General features: G+C 34.9%; 1 protein-coding gene across 1 annotated transcript in view; it reads right to left on the bottom strand.

Annotated features, from left to right (window-relative positions):
• Positions 1 to 25,938, bottom strand: part of PPP1R9A (protein phosphatase 1 regulatory subunit 9A) — a 110,851-nt gene that overhangs the window by 42,683 nt on the left and 42,230 nt on the right. Inside the window, exons 5-12 of the mRNA XM_087917954.1 lie at positions 20,352 to 20,456; positions 18,211 to 18,343; positions 17,573 to 17,719; positions 17,015 to 17,068; positions 14,832 to 15,061; positions 13,914 to 14,010; positions 13,485 to 13,656; positions 6,787 to 6,944 (exon numbers count right to left, since the gene is read on the bottom strand). Coding sequence (XP_087774080.1) covers positions 6,787 to 6,944; positions 13,485 to 13,656; positions 13,914 to 14,010; positions 14,832 to 15,061; positions 17,015 to 17,068; positions 17,573 to 17,719; positions 18,211 to 18,343; positions 20,352 to 20,456 — 1,096 coding nt within the window. The remainder of the gene's footprint in view (positions 1 to 6,786; positions 6,945 to 13,484; positions 13,657 to 13,913; positions 14,011 to 14,831; positions 15,062 to 17,014; positions 17,069 to 17,572; positions 17,720 to 18,210; positions 18,344 to 20,351; positions 20,457 to 25,938) is intronic.

The following is a 25,938-nucleotide window of genomic DNA, read 5'->3' as shown; positions in this document are numbered from 1 at the left end:
TTCTTTTCCTATTAATTGAACAAAAGTTATTATTTACTTATCATCTAGTCCTGATGAGTAAGCATATTTTAATATAAATTTTGATCATGCCTTGGTTGCTCACATGTCCTCAGAGCAACCTCTTCTAATCTAATAGTGCATTCATACTGCATTGAATTACAGTTCCATTGTCTTTGTTGGAAGGGGATTTGAGAATTGCAGTTCAACAGAGGCAAAGAATTGAGAAAAGTTAGCATAGAAGATGGATGACTACATGCATAGACACAGAAAGAAATGCATTGTTCAAAAGTTCAAAGAAATTGAGACTATAAAAAAAGGCTAGATTGATCTGTGCAAGAAAATTACTTCGAGATCATGAAATGATTCTCTTTTTTGTAAATAGATTGCAGCAAGAATAATTTAACACAAGTCCATTGTTTTGATATTCTTAAAGGAAGGGAACACTTCTTCATTTTGAAACACAGTAAAATATTCAGATCCAAGGGCAAAATTTTTGATCCAGAAAATTCAATAATATTGAAATAGTAACAGTACCTCATTATAAGTAATAATTTTGACCTTTGTCAAAATTGTGCAACTTTTTTTGATTGGGAACTTCGCTTTATTTTTCACCCTCCCAAGTTTACAAAACAGATGCCTTAAGTGCTAAATGAAAAAGAGCCTAATTTTACTACGTAAATGGAATGCATGTCTGATTTATTTTTCTCTGTAGCAGCCCAAGGAAATACTGAATGTTTGCGAAAGGTATGTTTTGATTTTATTCTGAACCTTTATCTAAGGCAGGGATGCCCAACCCCTGCTTCATGGAAAGGGGCTGGTCTGTGGCATGCCAGAAACTGGGCAAGCAAGAAAAGATCCATTTGTAGGATGTAGGCATGCAAACCCAGTATGGTCCACAGTGGTGCCCCAAATGTTGAGGGCTGCTGATCTAAAGCATTTATCTAAAGAAATATATTTTCCCTTGAATCAAAATTCAATACCATATTCATTAGTACTACATATGGAAGAATTCTTTATAAAATACAAAGGTGTAAAGAGATAAAAATCGCTCAAAGGTATGAAGAGAGATAGCAGTGCTTGGCTCAATGAAGCTGCAATGCCCTATGTGTGTGTATGCGTGTGTACATTATGTGTAAGAGAGAGAAACAATAACAAACATTATATCCCCTCCAATCCCTTTTCTCAACATTAAACACTGAGCCCGGGGGAGGACAGAGCTGACGTCGCGACGATACGGCATGCAATCTTGGAGGTCTGAGATTGCAGCCAATATCTTTGCCCCTGGTCAGTCCAAACGGGCCTAATCCATCCTGTAGAGACAGTGATAGTGAAGGGTGTATCCTGTGGATCCCAGGGATATCACAAAGTCCCTGGTCGATCCAGGAGAAGCCCTTTTTGCCAGTGGTGGAGAGGCAGCCATTAAAGCTGCTGAAGTTGGGACAGCTCCAGAACGGAAGAGACTGGAAGAGAAAGTGTGTCGGTTTGGTGAGAACTTTTTTTAAAAATCATTATTGTAAGACTTAAAAGGACACCCTAAGAAAAAGAAAAAATCTGTAAAAGTTTTGACAGAATGGAATAAGCGGCAGTTTTTAAACGGAAACGTCAAAGTGAGGCTTGGCTTTTTACTTTTTTACTTTTTTTATTATTGGACTTCTATCACAATTTAGCATTTGTTAACTGGACTGATTTTTCTCTTATATATATCTATTTTTTCTTCTCTTTTTTGATTTTGCAACTTTTTAGATTAGAGACTCCCTTTAGTTACTTTTCTTTTCTTTTTATACATATACTTTCTCCTTTTTTAAAACTTCTATTACATTTTGTCTGGGAAAGGAGGGGGAAAGTGAGAGCAAAGAAACTTTGTAACACTGCCAACTAGAGGCTTGAAAATATCTTAGATGAAGCTGAGAAAAATGTGAAAGACTCCCTTTCAAGGACATTGCAACTTGATAAGATAGAGGGAAGAGCACGGGAGAGTGTTATTGCAGGTGTTCTTCTGGATTTCTATCAACAATTGAAGCTTGGTTTTGAAGCTTGTGGAGAAGAGAGTTATAATAAGAGCCTTGGATAATTAAATAAAGTGCAGTGTGTTCTTTTTATTTTTTTTTAAGTTGTGCTATCCCTCCTTACCAGCTCTACTGTACTCCTTTCTTTAAAAAAAAAAAAGAACTTTTATTTTTGTAATATTTCCACTTTTGCTTTTTTATTTTAAAGGGAAAGCCTCAAAAATTTTCCTTTTTTTTCTTTCTTCGTTGGGATTTTTGCTTTTTCCATCCATACTTTTGGTTCATTTTTATGTTTTTTTATATTTATATTTTTGAGACCTCTTAATTGGATTAAGGTGTGAAGAACCTGAAGAAATTTTACTCTCATCCTTTTTTTATTATTATTGGGCTTTTTTCTTTTTATTATTTTTATCTTTCATCTGGGGTTACAATTGATTATTTCATAATTGGATTAAGGTTCAGAAGAATCTGAAGAAGCTTTTCCTCCTTTTCTATTTATTATTATCGGGCTTTTTTCTCTCTACCATTTTTACTTTCCATTTTGGATTATAATTGGCTACTCCAGAATTGGATTAAGGTTCAGAAGGACCTGAAGATTTTGAATTATTTAAAATGACCCTTCAACTTCTACTTCCGCCTCCCAGCCATGATGTCCTGATGTCCTGACAATCCAGACAATGTTAAAGCAAGACAAAGAACAAGAAAAAGTGACCTTACAGATGATTATGCAAGGAATTCAAAATATTCAAGTAAGATCAGAGAATATCAAAAAGAGAATAGAGAACATTGAACAAAGAACAGGGAAAACTGATGAAAAAGTGGAGAACATCCAACAAATGATGTTGAAGTATGATGAGAGATTCCCAAAAATTGAAGAAGATAAACAAAGAGACAAGAAGATTGGAGATATTGACAATAGATTAACAGTGGTTGAACAAGATAAAAGTGGGATGCTGAAATGGGAGATGGATAGATCAGAATTTTATCTCAGATTTCAAAACATAGAGGAAGAAAAAGGAAAAAATCTAGCTGAGGTAATGATAGAAATTCTAGCTGAAGCTTAGGAAATAACAGAAGAGAAGATGATGGATGGAGTAGATGAAGGATATCAAGTTTTTACAAGATATACAATGAGAAATAATCTACCAAGAGAAATTCATATTAGATTTACAAAAAAAGCCATTAAAACACAAATATTGCAAATGGCAAGAGAGAAAACGCTGAAATATAAGGGCAAGGAGATTGTGGTTTAAAACAAATACTCAGGAAAGTGAGAGATAAGAAGAGAATACCGATTTTTAACTAAAATGCTACTGAAAAAAGAGGTGAACTACAGATGGCTAATTCCAGAAGGATTAATGTTTACATGGCAAGAACAGAGACATAGAATTGATTCAATTCAGAAAGCAGAATTATTTTATGCAGAATTCTTTGGAAAGAGAGAAGAAGAGGCAGAAAAAGAGGTGTCATTAATTGAATTTCAAGAGGACCAAATGGAGACTGAAAAAGAAGAAGGCACAGATGGAAATTAAAGAACAACATGAACCAAGATCCATGAGAGCTACCAAACCTAACTACAAAGTATAATCATGGAAGAGATAAAACTGATTACAATGAATATAAATGGACTTAATTCAGCTGTTAAAAGAAGGAAATTTTTTCATAAATTAGAGAAATTAAAATTTGATATAATTTGTCTACAAGAAGTACACATTAAAAAACAATATGAACAATTGTTGGTCCAGCCAAAATTAGGAAAAATATTTACTTCTTTGACTCAATGTAAGAAAAGAGGAGTGGTTTTATATATTAAAGAGACTATTTCAGCAAAATTGATTCATACTGATGAAGATGGAAGAGTATTAATGGTGGAAATAATGGACAATAATATGAAAAAACTCTGATTGCGATTTATGCTCGGAATTATAAACAAGAAGAATTCTATAAAAAATTACATATGAAAATAATTGAACTGGACTATTTTAATATAGTTATGATGGGAGATTTCAGTGGAATTATAGACAATAAATTGGACTATACAGCAACAATAACAAAACAAAATAGAAAGAATAGAATAGAAATCCTTCTTTAAAATGACAGATGAAATAAACTTAAAAAGATATATGGAGAGAAAGAAATGCTAAAACCAAACAATATACTTTCTACTCAAATAGACATTTATCATGGTCTAGAATAGATATGATTTGGATTTCAACAGAACTAATATCTAATATTCAAGAAGCAAACATTGAAACAAGTACTTGGGCAGACCACAATCCAGTGACAATTAAATGGAAAGGACAAAAAAGAAGATTGAGATGGACGTTAAATAATACTATTTTAAAGGAAAAAGACTTCACACAGCGGATGGAGAAAGAATTGGCCTTCTTCTTTAGAGAAAATAAAAAAGAAGATACTTCAACTCAGAATATTTGGGACACAATGAGGCATATGCTAGAGGCTTGATAATAGACTATACAAGGAAAAGGCACATCAGGAAAAGGCAAGCCACTAAAGTTTTAGAAGATGAGCATAAAAGACTTGAAAAAGAACTACAGAAAAGGCCACAGGAAAAAGACATTAAAATAAAACTGAACATAATTAAACACAAAATGGGTCAAATAGAGAAAGAAGAATTAGCACAGAAAATTAGAAGTGCTAAACAGAACTACTTTGAAGATGCAAACAAACCAGGTAGATGGTTATCATATAAATTGAGAAAGAAGAAAGAATCAAGGAAAATATTGCAGTTAATAGATGATCAAGGTCAAGTTTGTTATGGCAATAAAGAGAAAAAGGAAATTTTTGAGACTTCTATGGACAATTATATAAGCAAGAGAATATTGATGAGGAAAGAGTCAAACAGTACTTACAGAATGCTAATTTACCTAAGATACCTAAAGAGACTGAAAAAATGTTAGAAAGCAATATAACAATGATGGAATTAACTGAAGCACCTAAGAAGCAAAATAATGGAAAGGCACCAGGTCCAGATGGGCTTCCGGCAGAATTTTATAACATCATATAACCTTTTCTCTTGCTGCTTGGCCTGGTGCTCGCCTCGCCCCGCCTCGCGCCTGCCTCTCCTCCTCCTTCTCGCTGGCTGTGGCACGATGGTTGGGGTGGGCCCTGGGCCGCATTACGAGGCGACCTGGGCCGCATGCGGCCCGTGGGCCGCGGGTTGGGCAAGCCTGAATTAGATCTTCATCATGGCAGATATTTCTTTGTTGGAAGATTTCATAACTTTGATTGGATGTTGAAAGAAAGAAGAGCAGAAGGAACCCTGCCCTCCTCTATATTCCTGATCTTTATCATAGTTTTCAGTACAAATACAAATGTAGCATTGCTAGCCACAGAGGAGAGGGAACAAGTACCAGCATCTGATGTTAATGAGATGGGCTGAGAGGAATCCCTAATGTAATGTATATTACATTGTAATGTATATGGGGTCATGATAACTATATGCAGGGTGTTGGCATAAGAGATTATGAAGTAGATTCAGGCATTTGGGAACTAATCAAGTTATGCTGAATAATTAAAAACCATTACTATTAAAGAATATTTTCCAGCCAATGTCTGCTTTTATTTTAACTTTTTATTTTGCAGCATTTGCATTTCTTTTTTTGCACTGGTGCACCTTAAAATTACTTATTAAATTACCTGTTTGCAGCATTTAATAAGAATTAATAATATTACAAAGACTGGAGGAAAAAAAGTATATTGCAATGTACATAAATTTAATTCAGAAAACTTGGCATGACTGCAAAGAAATGTATGTTTCACCTTCAATCAGAAAATGGAATATTTTTCCATATGCATATTTGGAATACTTTTCTATATAAAGTTTCATCACATTTCAGTCACTGCAGGTAATCCTTGACTTTGTTTGTCAGAAGATCCCAAAATATTGAGCCAGCAACCATCCCTTCAACCATCTTAAACATGAATCAGTTGCCAAGCATCTGAATTGTGAGTAGCCGTGTGCAGCAGCAGCCAAAAAAGCTAATGCAATCCTAAATTGCATTAACAGAGGGATACAATTAAGATCAAGTGAGGTACTAATACCACTCTATAAAGCCTTAGTAAGACCACACCTAGAGTACTGCATCCAGTTTGGGTTACTACATTGTAAAAAAGATGTTAAGACTCTAGAAAAAGTGCAGAGAAGAGGAACCAGGATGATTAGGGGATTGGAGACTAAAACATATGAAGAATGGTTACAGGAACTGGGCATGGCTAGTCTAGAGAAGGACCAGGGGAGACATGATAGCAGTCTTCCAATATTTGAGGGGCTGCCACAGAAAGGAAGGGGTCAAGCTACTTTCTAAAGTGCCTGTAGGCCAGACAAGGAATAATGGGTAAAAACTGAACAAGGAGAGACTTAACCTGGAAATAAGGAGAAACTTTCTGACAGTGAGAACAATCAACCAATGGAACCATCTTGTCCTGGAAGTTGTGGGAGCGCCATCACTTGAGATTTTCAAGAAGAGATTGGACTGCCATTTGTCAGAAATGGTGTAGGGTCTCCTGCTTGGGCAGGGGGTTGGACTAGATGACCTACAAGGTCCCTTCCAACTCTGATTATCTGTTTTCTGTGATCATGGGGATTGGTGCAACGGTCGTAAATATAAAAAATTATCATAAGTCACTTTTTTCCAGTGGTTTTGTGACTTCAAACAGTCACTAAAGGAACTATTGTAAGATGAAGACCACCTGTATTGCCATGACAGTGAAAGTTGAGCAAAATAACAAGTAATGTTTGTCATAGTAATATACTCACCTTTCTTTCAAGACTGTCTTCTCCATCTGTGGAGCTGATGCTGTCACCAAGTCTTGTTCGCGTTGGCCGTGACCTTTTGTTTTTCACTGAAAGCTGCAAACGAGTTTTCACAGCTTTAGAATCCAATCTTTCTGTTTCAGGGACTGCTTCATTGAAATCTTTTGGGAAAAAACAACAACACTCAACTGTCTCAATACTCAGGAATATCCTACATGATAAGATGCACAGAATGAACAATATTTTAGTGATATAGAGCAGGAGTCTCCAACCTCGACAAGCTGGGGAATTCTGGGAGTTGAAGTCCACCAGACTTAAAGTCGCCGAGGTTGGAGACCCCTTATATAGAGGAAGTAATTTGTCTTTGCACATGGTCGTCAAAGTGAATTCATCATTTGTTGCATGGAAATTAAAACTCTGCTAGAAAACGTTGAGACATCCTGATGGCTTTTGAAAAGCTAAAGAATAAGTTTTTATTTAAAAATTAACATATGCTAAATCCTTGGTGATAAAAATGTAATTTAGATAGGTATTTTTCCAAAGAAATGTTGTTTAGCTTAGTTTATTCCAGAGTGGAAGACAATGAATGATTATTTGTATTCTAAGAAATGTAAACCACTCTAGATACTAGGGCATCCCTCCCATTGTTCTTATAATTCATTAAATTGATTTTTTATTTATTTAGTTTGGTCTAGTTGTTAAAGCACTAAAAGTGGGAGACTGAATTCAAGTCTCATGTTATCCATGAAAGCCAGCTGGCTGACTTTAGGCCAGTCATGCTCTGTCTCAGCCCTACCTACCATACAATAAAGGACTATTGTTGTGAGGAAAATAGGAGGAAGTTGTGTTGGATATGTTTGTGTCTTGAATAATTTTTAAAATAACGGTGGGATAAAATAAATAAAATTAAAGCAACTAATAAGTTGGCTTCCCATTGCAACTCAAATTTGCATGGAGGTTTCAGATGAGAGCTTTTCGTCCAAAGAGAGATATCAAGCCAATTTAAATTGGGATTAAAAGTTCCCTGAAAATGGCCAGATTCCACCTTCTTTCTCACTCTTATATCATTTTTACAGTTGCTCTTTATATGATAGGATACTTTTATTTTGGTTTCTACTGGGGAAAAAGTAAAAAACACAGAAAATGTAGTAAATATAGTTTGAGCATGTCACTAATATCCACACTTCTCCCAAACCTAAGTGGGTGTTGATTAGTGAGTATTTGGATATTAGGAAGTACTGTACCTTGAGCAGTAAGTATGTTAGGTTTCAGAAAACTCAAAATCAAAGACTATTTTTCAAGATAACTTTCCATTAGCCTCTTTTGAAGAAAGGGTGACAGCAACAGTAGATACAGTATTTTTCTTCATTTATCCAAGGGATTCAGGAACTAACTTCTATAAAAAGTGTTTTAGGTTCATTCTAGGTCATTTTTACTTTTTTTGCAAACTCCCAAGCCTTATTGACAGAATTAATTAGTAAATGTAGGTATCAATGAGCATCTAATGATAACCACATGACTAGTTATTTTAATGACAAAGCAAAGCAAAAAGAAAAGTGAGAATTAGGGCTATGAAATAGTCATATATTGCTATAGAGCTAGTTTGGTTTGGAAATTGGTTATTGTGTTGGGTAATCTCATTCAAGTCTGGGCTTGTTTTTTATTTAATACAAGAATAAATAAAGAATAAAAGTGATGAAAAGCACATTTTTAAAGTGACACCAAAAAAAAGTAATGAAAAGCATATTTTCCTTCAGTACTGTGTTCTTTCTTTCTCCCATCAATTATTCACTTTCCTTTCCCTTCCTTACCAGTGCTGATATTCTAAAAGTATATTTAGCTGAAGAATTAAAACAGGAATTCTATAAAAAATAAATATGGATTTTTAAGCATATGGCTTACACAGAATTATTTTCCACACAGCCATAAGTAATGTAACCACCTCTATGCTCTACTCCAGGGATATCAACCTCGCTGTCCATGGGCTGGATAAGTCACATGCTGGCCCTGCCGCCACCTGGTTTAGCAAAGGGTAGGGGAAAGTCCCAATATGTCATGTGACGCTGCCGCGATGACGCAAGTTTGACACCCCTGCTCTACTCTGTGCATCTTGTTCCTTTCCTTGCAATCTTTGTTAACTTTAAATAATATTAATGTTAGTATTTATTACTTTATTATTTAATGTTTTAACCTTGTTTTACTTGGTTGCAAGCCTGGTAATGTTTTATTTATTTTTGTTTTATTCTTTTATTCTTTTATTTTATGATAGAGATAGATAGATAGATAGATAGATAGATAGATAGATAGACAGATAGATAGATAGATAGATGACAGACAAGAGAGAAAGAAACAGACAGACATCTACATAGATGACTAGATATATAGATAGGCAGGCAGGCAGGCAAAAAAAAAAAAGTAAGTGAAGATATAGTTTAGCTCCAAGGATGTTAGAGAAGTAGCATGGGAGACCTATAAGATTCAGAGTTTGAAGATGTCATCAACTTGTCTCTCATAGTCAATGGATTCCTCTCCCTATCCTAGAATTAATGTTTCAAAGTCCTATAGATTTATAGAGCCAGAACTGTGAGGTTGTGGCTAGCAATACCAAAAAAGTAATGTAAGAAACCAACACATTATTTTTTCTCCATGTTAATTTTGAAATGCTCAACAAATATGAACTGAGAACTATGAACAGTGGAATTGTGAATTGTTTCAAGTTTTGTAATATGAAATTTTTGCCCACATTCCACATTTTAGTTTTGATTCTTTGACCCTGGCATGCTCCTCAGGTCTGGATAATTTTTTGATATATACATGCATTTATATGCATTTCAATGTATTTATGTAAATATATGAAATCAAAATATAATTTTCTCCACTTTGGTTTGTGGTGGAATCAATGACTGAAAGCAAAGAGGCCCCAGAAGGGGCAGTTAAGAAATATTGCAACTTGGACTCCAAACGGGGAGGAAGTGAATAAGACCAAATACTTAGGACTATAACAAGCGCTTCTCAAGGAAAGACAAACAGTCTGGAAAAATTCTTGTGAGCTGATGAATCTAAAAACAAACTTCTTGACCTAACATGGAGCTGTTTTGATATAAATCGAAGAGAAATATTTTTCTTCTCCTCAAACCTTCTTCTTAAGATTTGTCACAAAATGCATCTCACTTCAACCAGGGCTGGCTGAAAGTTTTGGTATCTGATAAAATAGTTCCTTCTTTCATTCTGTCCAGAAAAGCCATGGATTGAAACTTTTTAAATATAGGATGGAGCATACTTGACAGCAACCAATTCAGAGTGCGAAAAGACTATTAGCACGCAAAAACAGAGCAGAAACTCAGTGGATTAACTAGAGGTAAAAAATTTCCCACATCATTATAGTTGTGCTTTTAAAGTTGTAGCAATGTTTCGGCAGAATCTCATCTGTGGGAAAATACCCAAAGAAAGATGAATACCATATGTGTGTGTTTGTGTGTGTGTGTGTGTGTGTGTGTGTGTGTGTGTTTGTATGTATATGTGTACATGTACACTTATATGTATATATAATATGAGTACAATAGTCTTCCCCAACTGGTGCTGTAAAAGTGGGGGAAATTACCAAAAATCATAATGAAAGTATTTGTTATAATAGCAATAGCACTTAGACTCATATACTGCTTTATAGTGCTCTACAACTCTCTCAAAGCAGTTTGCAGAGTCAGCATATTGCCCCCAACAATGCTATAATGGAAAATATAGTTGCCCTTAGGAAAGACTTTACATCAACAAGACGAATTTTAATCTTGTCTTATCATATGACTTATCATATTCTTTATTTCCAATACAAAATATTTTTTTAAGTTATGAATCAAAACAATAATAGGAACATAATTGAATTGTCCAACTTTAGGCTTTAGTGGCATGGTTATATTGTTGTACTGTAATTCATGCTAACATTTTATATCTAAGGTAAGGCATAAGTACTTATATGAGCTTTATGAGGCTAAGTAGGTTATGTCCTACTTAGTACTTAGATGGGGAACCACTTGGAAAGTCAAGGCCTATTGATAAAAAGGCAATGAAAACCACTTGAATAAGGCTGCCTAGGACACTATTTAGATAGAGTTATCAAGACTTAAGCTTGAATCAATTGTATCTTTATTTTTAGCTATATACAATAAGACAGTGCCCTATCACTATTATATTTTTGAAGAAATGTCTTGCCAAGAAGCATTTTCACTTTGTTTGCTCATTGAAAAGCAAAAGAAAGACTTCTATATATCATTTAACCAATGAAATATGAATTTGCTAGCTCAAATCCTATGTTATAAACTGTCAAGTTTAATGGAAGATGAAATTAAATCTAAACTTATTCTGATTTACTGAACAGGGCAGGTATGTAGAAGCATTAAAAAGTGATATCAATGCAGTTAAAAGGTAAATGATTTGACTGAAGCCTTCTTCTATACCTTACTTAATTATTTACTTAAGTCTGACAAAGCCAACCTATATGAATGTGGTTATAGACTCAAATTTAAAAGAATCCTCTATGTAACAAATGATCAATAGAAACTCTATATCCTATACCTTCCAAGATATAGACATGCTATTTAGCATTAAACAATTCCTTTTTCTCTGAAGTAAAAATCAAAACTTCTTTTAATGAACAGCTTCTTTTGTTTCTAACCTTAGACAGATTAGAGGACAATATTTTTATCTACATGGAAAAAGTGCCAACTGGCAATTCTAATAGAAAACTTTATAAAATGTATTCCTTCTGGACAAAAGAGGAATTATATAGTTTGAATTTTTATATATTTAAAGAAGTTGTTCTTGCAATAACTGCCTTTTACCTTAGTTTTATCATGGTATGACTCAGGAAGCTCCACAGAGTTAGGCAAGGATGAAAAAAGACACTTGATTTTGTGCAGTTCTTTCCTAAAAAGCATTTCATACTTTTGGCAATGTACAGTTGTAGCATTCTGTATATGGTTAATGTATCAAGAGTTAATATATCAAGAGTCTGATCCTATGCATTTGAAAATGACTCTTCGCAATATTTTATCACATAAAGATCAGGATGTTTTATTATAAAACACTGGTTAGCATAGCAGTGTCATCTTTATACGATGTTGATTTCCGAAATGGAAACCAACTTTTTGATCAGGAAATAGCAAGCAGTCAGAAGTCATGTCTGCATACATATATTTAACCAGCATATGAGTGGGTATAACAAAACATGAGTTCACAAGGTTGTACAGGCTATGAAGTACATATATAAATGTGCAACAGCCAAATGGAATGGATCTACAACTACATATGTTTTCACATTATTTCTTTTGCCACACTACTTATGAGTATTATGGGATAAGAATATGATCCATTACACATTTATAACACTAGTGGAAAGCTCTAGCAGACAGGAGATGTATTACATCAGCTGTCATAATGGACATACTTCTACACTGAACATTAGATCCTGTGCTCTAGAAAAAAACTTACCAAATACCTTATCAGGATGAACCCCCTTTAAAGTTCCTTCTGCAAACATGCACAGGAGACCTATTAGCCAATATCCTGTTATACCCTATCTTTAAAATATAAATATCTTCTAAAAAGAGATTTTTAAAAAGCTAATATAGACAATGACAGTCAGAAAACCTATTTTCTATCTGAAACACATTACCAAATAGCTACTTTACTCTAGAAAAATTTGGTTTATGTAAATGAAAAAGGTGCTTTCACTACAAGTATTAATTATATAAATGGGATAGTGTTTATACAACCTAAAGTTCATGTGTGTATGGGAATACAGGTAAATCTTTAGATTATAAATTGAATTCTATAGGAGCTCCATCACTTGAGACATCCAAGAAGAGATTGGACTGCCATTTGTCAGAAATGGCATAGAGTTTCCTGCTTGGGGATGGTGGGTTGGACTACAAGGTCCCTTCCAACTCTTGTTAATCTGTAATTCTGGATCTGCCAAAACTGCACTGAAAATCAGCGGTATCTTATTTTCTTATCTTCTAGAGTCTGACTCTACCATTTTTTAAATTAAATACACCTATACTTGGGTTTGTTGCTATAAATTAAATGCAGCCATACCTCTCTTCCATCTGTTTCTGCACTGGAGTGACTATATAAACAATGCTACTAAAGGCTCCCTTTGCTCTTTTGCACCTGACTATTATATGAGAAATGTTTTTTATTTATTTAAAACATTTATATAGTTGCTGATCTTGAATCAAACTCTAGCCAGTTTACAACCCAGAATTTTCAACATAATAGAAAGAGAAATTCATGTCATGTACGATTCCTTGCCCAAATAGAGATGTCCACCCCTGCTCTGCACACATAAACACACAGGTGTCTATATTGTTGCACAAATCTTTGGTTTATTTTTACAAATACATAAGTCACTGCATTTTCCACCTTGGAATAAGAATAAATGTAAAACAAATGTAAAAGAAATGTAAAACAAATGTAAAACATATAAGAGTCTGCAAACTCTTTGTTAATTTGTTCATTAACATAATAAATAAAACAAATCAGATATAAATCAAACAAAAAAATGCAGTTATACACCTTACAGGTATTTTTATATAACATTATTTGACATGTTCAGCAAAACATTTATTACATTCTGAAAATAATCATTCCAAGATTGCATCACGCAGTAGTAATAAGACCCTCATCTGATTCAGATTCAGACAAACCTTGATCTAAGGTAGACAGGCCAGATATTTCCATTCCATCAAGATTTTCTGTTGTATCTCCTTTTGAAGATTCTTCAGCAGAAGACTGTGGTTCAAAAATGCTGTTATTGTTGTTTATGTGAGACTCATTTTGCCTCAGCAGCCTCAACACTTCTGCTTCAAGTCCTCTAATCTGAAAGAAATATATGCAACTGTTAGGAAAGGATTTGTGACATTTCGCTTTCTTGAGGCAAATAAACAAAACATCTATCAATACTTCAGTTCATGAGGGTTGCTTTAAGTCCCTGTTTTAATGCAGGGATAATCTCCATGCCTTATAGTACTACAATGTTGTCATTTATTTAAAATATGTATAATCTGCCCTTTGTATCTAAATTATAACAAATTAATAATGCTTCCAAAATGAATAAAAGTCACTAAGCTTTTTACCCGAGTTTGTAAATGTTGAACTTCAAGAAAGTGATCTTTTTCCAGGTCTTCAATTTTTTTCTTGTCATCATCATGGTACTGGATATACTCAAGTTCTCTTTAGGGAAAAACATATTTACTGGTTAGAGCAATCTCTGAATGGTGATAAATACTGAATCAATTTGCTGAAGCAGTGTACTTTAGTTTGTAGTTTCTCAGAGAATTTCTGCTGAGAAAGAAGTTTAATTCTAATCTTATAATAACTACGGAACAATAAAAGGTGGAAAGTTATTTGTTTGTTTAATGAGTGCACTGAAAATAGCATTTCAGATTATCCTTTATGAAAAATGGTTAATTAGCACTATCAGAAAACAACGAAGGAAAATCAGTGTTATTAAAAGTATTTCGTACAGTTGCTCCACAGGAAAGTTGTGATATAAATGCATTAATTTTTCAGTTAGTGTTAATCATTTAGAATATGTTTAAATATTTCAAAAGCTACATGTCAACCTGTTTGGTATATTGTATAAATTTGTAAATTTAACTTAAATGGTCATATACATTTTAGAAGGCTTTAAGTATACAGGCACTATTTGATCAATCAAATTTGGATGTTTATATCCCAATTTGTTCTTCATTTTAAAATCTCTTAGCTATAACCTTACAAATGTTATCAGGTGAAATGTCTCACAGGACAGTTAATATTCAGCCTTTTTTCTAGAAGCTTAAGGTGCCACATATATGGTATAACCTCATATTACATTCACAAACCCACTGAAAATTAGGCAGAGGGGTAAGGCTGCCCAAAGTCAACCATATAATTCATAACTGAGCCAAGATCTGAATTAGTCATTCCCTTAATCAAGCTTAACAGTTATATTGTTCTCTGCTTCTCCTTATACAGTCTGGTTCCTGACTAAGCACAAGGACATTGCTTACCTTTGTTGAAAATCCTTAATCACTTTCTTAGCTTTGTTATATTTCTTCTCCAAGGCCTGATATTGGTCCTGTGAATCTTTCAAGTGGTCATTTACATTATGACACAGAGTCTGTGCTTCAACCCAATAAGATTCAATTTTCGCCATCCTTTCCTTGTTTTCCTTAATGCTCTGCTGAAGTAAGTTCCTTTCCAACTGCCATCTTAGCTTCTCATTTTCAGCAATCTCCAGCTAGAGTAAATTAAGTTACAGATTTATGCAGGTTAATTGACTTGGAAAGAAGGTTGGGAATATATGTCTACTATTGTTTAGAATAACAATAATTAGAACAGTTCCCCATCATGTTTTTTTAGTTCTGCAGACTTTAGCTGACAATTACAGTTTCAAAATATTTGGAATGAAACCGGTTTATTAAACCAAATAAATAAATAAACAAACAAACAAGCAAACAAATAATCTTCAGCAATCTGTTGGCCTCCAGTTTATTGATATTAAAACTCTCAGATTCCCACTGACCACTGCAACTGAGAATTTTTTTAAAGTTATAGTTCCAAAACTTTTAGAAATAAATGCTTGAAGTTTGCTGATACCATGTTAACAGTACTACTTTATGCCTATTTACTCATGCACTACGTAGATGTCTGTAGTTAAAAATATAGCATGTAAGTGCTTAAAGAAACCTTTATGAAAACTATTGATAACAGTGATTAAGGAAATTAAATTTGATATACAGGTAGTCCTCAATGTTTAGTGACCATTTAAAGTTACAATGGTACTGAAAAATATGGCATGACTATTTTTCAAAGTTACCACCTTTGCAGCATCCCCATGATGATGTGACCAAAATTCAGATCCTTGGCAACTGGTTCATATTTATAATCATTGCAATGTTTCAAGGTCACGTGATCACCTTTTGCAACCTTTTGACAAGCAAAGTCAATGGGGAACCCAGATTCACTTAACTAGGCTACTAACTTATCAGCTGCTGTGATTCACTTAACAACCGTGGCAAGAAATGTCATAAAATAGAGCAAAACTCACTTTAAAAATGTCTTACTTAACAACAGAAATGTGGGCCCCAATTGTGGTCTTAAGTTCAGGACTACCTACATTTACTACATTAATACTAGGTTCAAAGCATTTTGTATGTTATGTATGATGTTGTTCCAATTCTATGTTTTTTAACACTAAGGAACAATTTATTTTTAACAGTAATTTCATGTCTAGCATTTGCTTCTAAAGAAATTACAGAATTATAAGAGATGTGTGAATACATTTAAAATTAGAGCTCCAAAAATTATTGGGCACAATTCAAATGCTATAAACATTGTGGTTTCATTCTGAATTTAAATATAAAATCAATGTTCATCAAGATAGATAAATTGACATGGGTTTGATTCTAAAATGTAATATTTGATCAAAGCAGGAAAAATTAAAGTCTCCTAAAGCAGTTTAGAAGTAACATGGATTATTAAAGTGATTTAAAAGTCTCTTGTTAAATGACAAAATAATATATTTAAAAACATACTTATGTTTTTTTTAAATACAAAAATAAACAAATGCTTTATAATTTCCTTTCAGGGTGTTAATGATTTTGTGATAGGGAAAGAAATAAAAATGTAGCATGTGAATGCACTAATTAGTAATCTTGCAGTAATAATAATAACTGCAGCTCAAAGAGGTTTGAATACAGGTAGTCCTCGATTTACAACAGTTCATTTAGTGACCAGTTGAAGTTACAAACTCATTGGAAAAAGTGACTTATGGCACTTACAACAATTACAGCATCCCCATAGTTAATTCAGATGCTTGGCAACTTACTCAGTACGGCTGCAGTGTTCTACAGTCACATTTTGCCACCTTCTGGCAAGCAAAATCAGTGCGGCAGCCAGATTGTCTTAACAACTGTGTTACTAACTTAACAACAGCTGTGATTCATTCTATAGCTATGGCAAAAAAAAGATAATAAAACAGAGCAAAACTCACTTAATAAATGTCCACTTAGACATTTTGGGGCTTAATTTGGCTTTCTTGTAAACCATTTCTATAACACAATTTCTCCTAAATCAGCTAAGGCTATTACTTTTTCTTGTCATTTCTTTCTGAAAAGAACTTTTCTTTGAGTCTCCTTTAATCCATCTGAAAGTAGGAATATTGTCATTTTATGGTGGTAACCATCCTTACCTTTCTTTTTAGCTGCTTAACCTCTGTTCCTGTAACTGCATACTGGATTTGCAGCTAAAAATGCAAAACCACAAAGCAAACAAGTCAGCTGCAAATGCCATTATTCTTATATACATATATCTGTGCATGCATGCATCTTGTGAGATATGTCTGTCTATCTCAGGTTTGTTGAACTTGCAGTGGGACACTGTGTTGCAGAAGAAGATAAATTAAAATATCTAATCTGAAAAATGACTCAGTCTATGCAACCTAATTAAAGAAAAGGTCTTGCTAGCTAGCCTCTCTAAATATAAGATTAGGATATGCCTAGTCAAGTCATTTCTCCTTAAAGATTTAATATATATGTCATATTTAGTTTCTTAGCCAGACCAGATTTAAATTTTCTAGTACATATTAATTCTCTAAAAATATTAGTGCAATTGTTTAAGCAGACATGTCCTAAAGAAGCAGCAAAACCTGGAAGAATCTATGAAATGCATCACTACTAGATGATGCATTTCATAGATTCCCGAATACAAGCTTTTATCATTTCTATCTACTTCTAATTCTCTAGCTTACCTCTCTAAATTTCTCAGCCAATTTCTCTACTTCTTCTGGAGAAAGCATGTCATTATTTTCAGGACATTCAGTGAAGTGAACAGTTTTTGGGCCTCTTGGATATGCTGCCCCAAAGTCTTCATCTTCGTCACTAGCATATTCCTCTGTCTTGGAATTCAATTCATTTTTATTAACAATTTGTTTTAAACAAATTTTAAAATACTTTAATTAAGTAAATTGATTTTACTGCAAAAATAAATAAATTGCCAGACAAGTACATCTAAACAATTTTAACAGCAAATAAAATCAGAAAATCTGTAAGGAATGTGGAGCCTTCTAGAACAGTTCTAGATGAGAAGTAAAGCAATTCTTAATATTACTTCACAATAACTTTATTACCTAAGTGTGAATTATTCATTTATATGCTTCAAGATTGGGGGTCCCTACCTCTTCTTTTTTTGCAATGGTCACTAGAGTGAAAGCTAGAAGCTTTTAAAAATAATTAATCCTGGATTCTCAATTTTTGACTTCAAAAAAGAATCAGAAAATAGTAAAATAGTCAACTTTGGAAGAAGGTATTATTTCCAGTTGCAACTACCAAAAATGTTAAAGTAGAAAGAATAAAATATAAATAAATAAGGAAGGAATGAACAGGATACCTCGTCGTCATCATCATCTGCTTCATAATGTGCATAATGGTGGCCTCTCTGGCGCTGGTGATACTCTATGGTCTGTTTAATCAATTTACCCACTTCACTTACTTGTCCTGCTTTTTCTCTGCCTATTATAAACCTGAGGAGAACATAAATGAACAAGGATAATTTCTCCCCTCTTCTCTTGGTTACTAAATATCCACGTATAGAAAACAGTAGTGGAACATCTTACAACTAATATGCTTTAAACATTTGTGGACTAATATTCACTTTATCAAATACGGCATAATCGAAGCCCAAACCTTTTGTTTAAAGAAGATATTTTACACTGCATTGTTGTTTGCTACTTAGTTATACTGAATTTGTTTTAAATGAGGGATAGCAAATAATTTACATTCTTGATGCAGAACAAATTTACAAATTAGATTCTCTTAAGCAGCAGAGGTGCCACTACTATCTGCAAATTTAAGTACCTTTAGTGAGCACATGAACTTATGTATATCGATTTGTGTATTTTTTTTCCTTAATGGTTTAGGACTATGGACTTTTTTTAAAAAGAATAGTGACTGTATTAAGAGGTCAAAGCCCTTTTAACTGGATAGTTGTATCTGACTGTTCTATGCAGTAAAGGAGAAACTGTTGAAACAACACTTTGAATAACAACATTCAAAATGGCATAGGGCTAAAGGACCACACAAGAAGCTGCACACAAAGATACATTCCAAAACAGGAACAAAAGAGTACGGGGTTTTCACTTACCTTTCTAATCCTGAGGTTGTTTGCATGCCCATCAAAATTAGAAAACTGTTTTTACACAGTAAACGTAATCCTCAAGTTATGACCATAACTAAGCCTGGCAATTATGTCATTTAGCAGGACCAATTTTATTCTCTTTTTTTGTGTGGCAATCATTAAACCAGGTTGTAAAGGAAAGCAATTTTTCACTATGAAATATTGGGGGGTGTTTGCCAGTTTTCAGCAAAACCATCATAAATTGTAGTCAGGGTGACTGCCACAAACGGCCATAACATTTGGGAGCTGGTTGCATAGCCCCCAAATGTTGTCACATGACTGCAGATGGGGGGGCAGCAACATGGAAACTTCAAAACTAGATCGTAAGTAACGTTGGGTGTCTGTTATAACTTCAAATGGTCAGACTCATATAACATTTCATAGTGCTTTACAGCCTTCTCTAAGCAGTTTACAGAGTCAGCCTATTGCCCCCAACAATCTGGGTCCTCATTTTACCCACCTCAGAAGGATGGAAGGCTGAGTCAACCTTGAGCTGATCAGGATCAAACTGCCAAACTGCTGGCAGCCAGTGATCAGCAGAAGTAGCATGCAGTACTGCATTCTAACCACTGCACCTCTAATAATAAACATGTCACACAAACATATAATGTTGTGACATAAAGAGTAATGGTAGCCTTCTGCAATCTTCTGACAAACAAAGTCAATGGGGAAACCAGATTCACTTTATAATCATATTACTAATTTAATATATGTAGTGATTTGCTTAACTGTGATGAGGAAGATTGTAAAATGGGGCAACTTGACAACTGTCTCACTAAGCAATGGAAATTTTGGGCTCAATTGTGGTCATAAATCAAGGACTACATGTATGTCTAATTTTTTAAAAGGAAAATTTTTAAAAGTAATAGAAATCCTTACTCTTCTAACCAAGGAAAGTCAAATGCTTAGAAACGGACACTGCAGGGGAATTAAAAATTCACACAGATGACTAAGTGAAAAAGACAACACGCATTATCCATCTTCACAATATGAGAGAGTGCAAATCATAATTTCAAGCCAGTTGCCGAATGTCTGGATTGTGGTCATGTTACTGCAGGGAGGCTGTGATGGGCAGAAAGACGGTGTGATGGTCTACCTTACTGTCATAAGTTTAAACAGTGCTTAAAGAGTGGTTATTAAGCAAGGGCCATCTGTTTCACACTGTGAGGTAACAACCAGTAGAATAATATTTAATATACTTACATTAAGTATAGATATATTAAAGCAAAGGGCTTTTTGAAAATGTTAATTGTTTTCACTCCATTTATTTGGATTATGCTATTTGTGTTACTGCACAGTGACATAGTTGCATTAAATTTAACATTTCTTTTCCAGGATTTCCTAGAAAATGTTACCTGACTCTTCCTTTGGAACGTCTAAGAATTGTCGAAGCAAAATCTTGTGAGACACCAACCATATTGATTCCGTCTACTTCTATGATTTGGTCATTTAACCGGATCCTTAAGAAAAAAATAAAAATAACAGACATGTAAAGAAATGCATAACATTTTTATAATCTGCATAATGAAATATAAAGTAGGTTGGCCACTGCTGAATCTACTGCTGAAACCTCTTTTGAAACTTAGGTCAAATGTTTTTGCACTAATTCTTTACTTAAATCAAGGTAAACAATTCAACAACAGGTACCGTGACAAGTTTATAAGTACAACTGTGTAAATTTTGAACCAATAACTATAAACAACGAAAAATGTATACTCACTGGAATAAAAGCACAAGTGGGGAAAAAGAAGCAGAATATTGCACAGTACTAAGGCTCAACAATTTTTCATCATTCAGTTGCCTTCTGTTTTTTTTTATGTTTGCATTTAAATAGAATCAAATTATAACACAGCCAGTATCTCATAAAACTTGGCTCTTGAAACAAACAACATTTTATTCGTACCCAGTAAACTTTTCTGCTAAATGCAACTCAATGTACACACACAAAACCCAGATGGTATGGCAGGTGGAGATATCTGAACACCTTCTAGTTGATTCATTGCTATTTTGTTTTTGTTTTTTGTATAATGTGTTGAGACATTAATAACAGTTGAGTGGGAAAAGAAAGCACTAAAAAGGCCAAGAGGCTGACACTTCAGTGACCTATGTCTTTTGGGGTTTATGAGCCACCAAGAATTTTTTTGTGATTGTGATTTCGTATGAAATTCGTATGAAATTTCATGGGGAAAGAACAAGCCGCCTTCTAGAAGCTGTAGAGATAGCAGATAAAATGATGTTGCCATGTCTGTATATACCAAACTCAGACCAAATAAAATATTTATGGTTTTGTAGCGCCTAAACTGGGGCTGGCTTGGAGCAATTTGACTGAACCTCTGGACCAGACGTGTAAAACTTGCATAATCACATGACATATCAGACTTTTTCACCCTTTGCTAAACTGGGGATGGGCGTGGCTAACACATTACGCATCTCAGTTTGGGTCATGAGGGCCATCAGCTTGACAGCCCTGCTCTAGATTCCCACTTTTCTCCAATTTTATGTACATTCATTCTCTTAATTGTTAGACTCGAGATTGAATTAGAGATTGATGTCCCCAGAAAAACTTCAGAAAAGCCTACAATAAGGGATGTAAGATGAAACGGTTGAAGAGTTTTGTTCAAACTTGGGATGGCACAATGGTGAAACCTAGAGCTCTTAGGCTATTCTTGAAAACTAAAGGCTATTATTAATTCTGATTTGCAGCATTAGGCTATTCCCAAATATAACTGCTTGACCAGGTCCTTCTCTTTGTAACTAAGCAATCCACCTTTCCCTATCTCTTAATTCTGCAAAGATGTCATTATTCCTTTTGTTTGGGTAGCTAAAACGCTGGTTCAAAGTCTGAATTACCACTGTGAGAGTCACAAGAATTGGGGTCTAATGTTATCTCTCTAGACCTGCTGGGGCCAGGATTATTTATATCCTGAGTAACTTATTTTGGTCCTCTTTACCTGACAATTATTTCACCATCAAGATCATAACAATAGGTGGGACATTAGGATGTACCTTCTAGAGAACTATTGAGGAAGAATATGTATTTTTTCCGTCTCCTTAACAACTATTCTACGAACATGCAACTCCTTTGTGATAGCCACTGTGTGACAACATCCACAATATCCTCCCAAAATGCCAAATATGCTAACTGGTTGAAAAAGTTGCCTGTTTTTTTGTCTTTAAGTATTAAATTTCAGAGACTTTTCAATGCTGCATTTTTTGCTTGCCACTGACTCCCTCTCATTTATGACTCATTTTTTGAAATAAGTAGGGAGGATTGACACAGCCTCCTTCATATAACAGGATTTTCATAAATATCTATAAATAAGAAGCTATTTTTCTCTCATCAGAAAGGGAAATATATTTAGAGAATCAGAGGTTTTTCAGTTGAATAGTTTAAATATTCCATGTAAAAATTATAAAATCAGGTCTACAACACTAAAAAATTAATTTTTGAGTTAAGCCATTACTCTGCGGTTTGAACTACATTTTTTTTCTATTTATTCAAGTTTTACAAAACAACTAAAAACTAACAAGCTAATAAATACAGCAGTAAAAAAAGAAAAGTAAAAGTGCTAAAAGAAAAAAATAGTTCCTATTTCTTTTGCGTCAAATTTAAGTATATTTACAAAAATATTTCTTGTTTGATGATTCCAAAAATCCTTTTTTATATCATTCATTTTTTATCATCAAAACCACAAATTGTAGGTGATTTTTTCCTATTTCATAGAAAAAGTCTATAAGTTTTCATTCAATCATAAATATACACTGCTCAAAAAAATAAAGGGAACACAAAAATAAGACATCCTATATCTGAATGAAATATTAAATACTTTGTTAATTACATAGTTGAATGTGCTGACAACAAAATCACACAAAAATTATCAATGGAAATCAAATTTAGCAACCCATGGAAGTCTGGATTTGGAGTTATGCTCAAAATTAAAGTGGAAAAAAAAACTACAGGCTGATCCAACTTTGATGTAATGTCCTTAAAACAAGTCAAAATGAACCTCAGTAGTGTGTGTGGCCTCCATGTGCCTGTATGACCTCCCTACAATGCCTGGGGATGTTCCTGATGAGGTGGCAGATGGTCTCCTAAGGGATCTCCTCCCACACCTGGACTAAATCATTCCCCAACTCCTGGACAGTCTGTGGTGCAATGTGGTGTTGGTGGATGGAATGAGACATGATGTCCCAGATGTGCTCAATTGGATTCAGGTCTGGGGAATGGGCGGGCCAGCCCATAGCATCAATGCCTTCATCTTGCAAGAACTGCTGACACATTCCAGCCACATGAGGTCTAGCATTGTCATGCATTAGGAGGAACCCAGGGCCAACCACACCAGCATATGGTCTCACAAGGGATCTGAGGATCTCATTCTCAGTACTTAATGGCAGTCAGGCTACCTCTGGTGAGCACATGGAGGGCTGTGCGGCCCCCTAAAGAAATGCCACCAAACACCATTACTGACCCAATGCCAAACCGGTCATGCTGAGGATGCTGCAGGCAGCAGAACGTTCTCCACGGCATCTCCAGACCCTGTCACGTCTGTCACATGTGCTCAGTATGAACCTGCTTTCATCTGTGAAGAGCACAGGGCACCAGTGGCGAATTTGCCAATCTTGGTGTTCTCTGGCAAATGCCAAACGTCCCGCACGGTGTTGGGCTGTAAGCACAACCCCCACCTGTGGACGTTGGGCCCTCATAATACCCTCATGGAGTATGTTTCTGACTGTTTAAGCAGCCACATGCATATTTGTGGCCTGCTGGTGGTCATTTTGCAGGGCTCTAGCAGTGCTTCTCCTGTCCCTCCTTGCACAAAAGCGGAGGTAGCAATCCTGATGCTGGGTTGTTGCCCTCCTACAGCCTCCTCCAGATCTCCTGATGTACTGGCCTGTCTCCTGGTAGCGCCTCCATGCTCTGGACACTACACTGGCAGACACAACAAACCTTCTTGCCACAGCTCGCATTGATGTGCCATCCTGGATGAGCTGCACTACCTGAGCCACTTGTGTGGGTTGTAGACTCCGTCTCATGCTAGCACTAGGGTGAAAGCACCACTAGCATTCAAAAGTGAGCAAACCATCAGCCAGAAAGCATAGGAACTGAGAAAGGGTCTGTGGTCACCACCTGCAGAACCACTCCTTTATTGGAGGTGTCTTGCTAACTGCCTATGCTTTCCACCTGTTGTCTATTCCATTTGCACAACAGCATGTGAAATTGATTGTCAATCAGTGTTGCTATCTAAGTGGACAGTTTGATTTCACAGAACTGTAATTGACTTAGAGTTACATTGTGTTGTTTAAGTGTTCCCTTTATTTTTTTGAGCAGTGTAGGTTGTGTTTTTCCCTAAACAAAGGGGTTAACTTAGCCATCTCTATCTTCATTAATCAGCAGTGTTGAACCTTACCGCTTTTGAATATATAATAGTACTACTATAGTTGTTATAAAAATAATTAACAGAAATTCTGATGCCTGGATTTTCTATTTAGCTTACTAACAAATTGTATCAAAGCATTTTCTTCAAAAATAAAAATAAAACTGGAGCAAAAATAGTATTTCCTTATCCATTGAAACCTTTTGTATCAAGGAGTCGTTCCTGCAAAAGGGATTATCTCTTCAGTTGGTAATTGATTATTTATTTAAGTGGCTAAGAGATGGGGAGTGTTAGAACTTAAAATCTCAGCTCCTCGCAGCTCAACTTTCAATCGGGCTGCAGAAACTTTTCCATTTCGGCAGTTAGTTAGAAGGAACTGCTGTCCAGAGTCCATGTGGCTCTCTAGATCTCCCTTTAATCTGGGGAGATAAAAGGCAAGCAGAAATCAACTTCCAACTGATTTTCAAAGGCTGCAGCAGCTCTCCTCACTTTTGGAGAGCACCAGACTCTCATTCCACACTGGAAGCAACTCCCAAAAGGCCATCATCCTAATAGGTATAGTACTGTTCCATATAAAATATTCACCCACAACACAATCCATTTCACTGTGTCAATCCAGTGAAGATTCCCTTTAAAGATGCATATACAACTACATGTAGAGATAGCATTTTGAGCCATTAATAGAGAGCTTATAACTTCACTGAACTATACTTTTCTATCCAGTACAGGCCATTTTCAAAATAGAGAATGAGGCCTGGATAGGGGTGACATGAAGACTTCTCCAAATACCCTAATGGTATTTCATGCTATTTGCATGTACAGTAACAATTCATAGTTGGAAGAAAAACTGCAATCTACTTACCCTTTCCAAAGTCTACCCATAGGAGTGTTGCAGAGCTGGTAAACTGGACACTACTTTTATTCCTTGTAACTGCATTTACTAAATATAATATTTCATTTGGAAACATACTAGATATATAAAAGATATATAAAAGCATTTCAAAGCTGTTATTGTCCGGGTTTATTGCTCCCATGATTCCAGTCTACTGGGGTGTCAAATTCTTCTGAGAAGGTAGACAGTCAGCACTTGAATTTTCAATCGCCTAATGGTTGCTAAATATATTGTCAGTTGATCTCTCAGATTAGTAAGACACTGATGAGGTATCATCATTATTGCCACATATTTACTTGCTTAGTTGGAAAAAATAGCCTAGCAATTTCCTTATCCTTTAAAATCCAGTAAATTATTCTCTTAGTTCCATAAACAATATTTCTTATTTTTCTTTCATTTCACTTGTTATATCTATTCTTTAACATTTACTCCTCTTATATTCAAAAATCACAGCCTTCCATACCTCATGGTCCTCACCAGATGGACCCAAAGATATTAACCTGTAACTCATTATGGTTTCGATTTACTCATATTGTCCCTAGAGCCCTTCTTGTTCCAGATATAGAATTAAAACCATATAATAACTAGGATACAAAATCATTTTTCTGTCTCTGTCTTCAATTTATGTTTCACTGATTACCTGTGCTATTCTAATAATGAACAGATGCATCAGAA

This window comes from Pseudonaja textilis, chromosome Z (assembly GCF_049901715.1).
Source record: "Pseudonaja textilis isolate UNSWEBS1 chromosome Z, rPseTex1.2, whole genome shotgun sequence".
Lineage (NCBI taxonomy): Eukaryota > Metazoa > Chordata > Lepidosauria > Squamata > Elapidae > Pseudonaja > Pseudonaja textilis.
The sequence above is the reverse complement of the archived record's forward strand: the minus strand, read 5'-3'. Positions and strand labels throughout refer to the sequence as shown.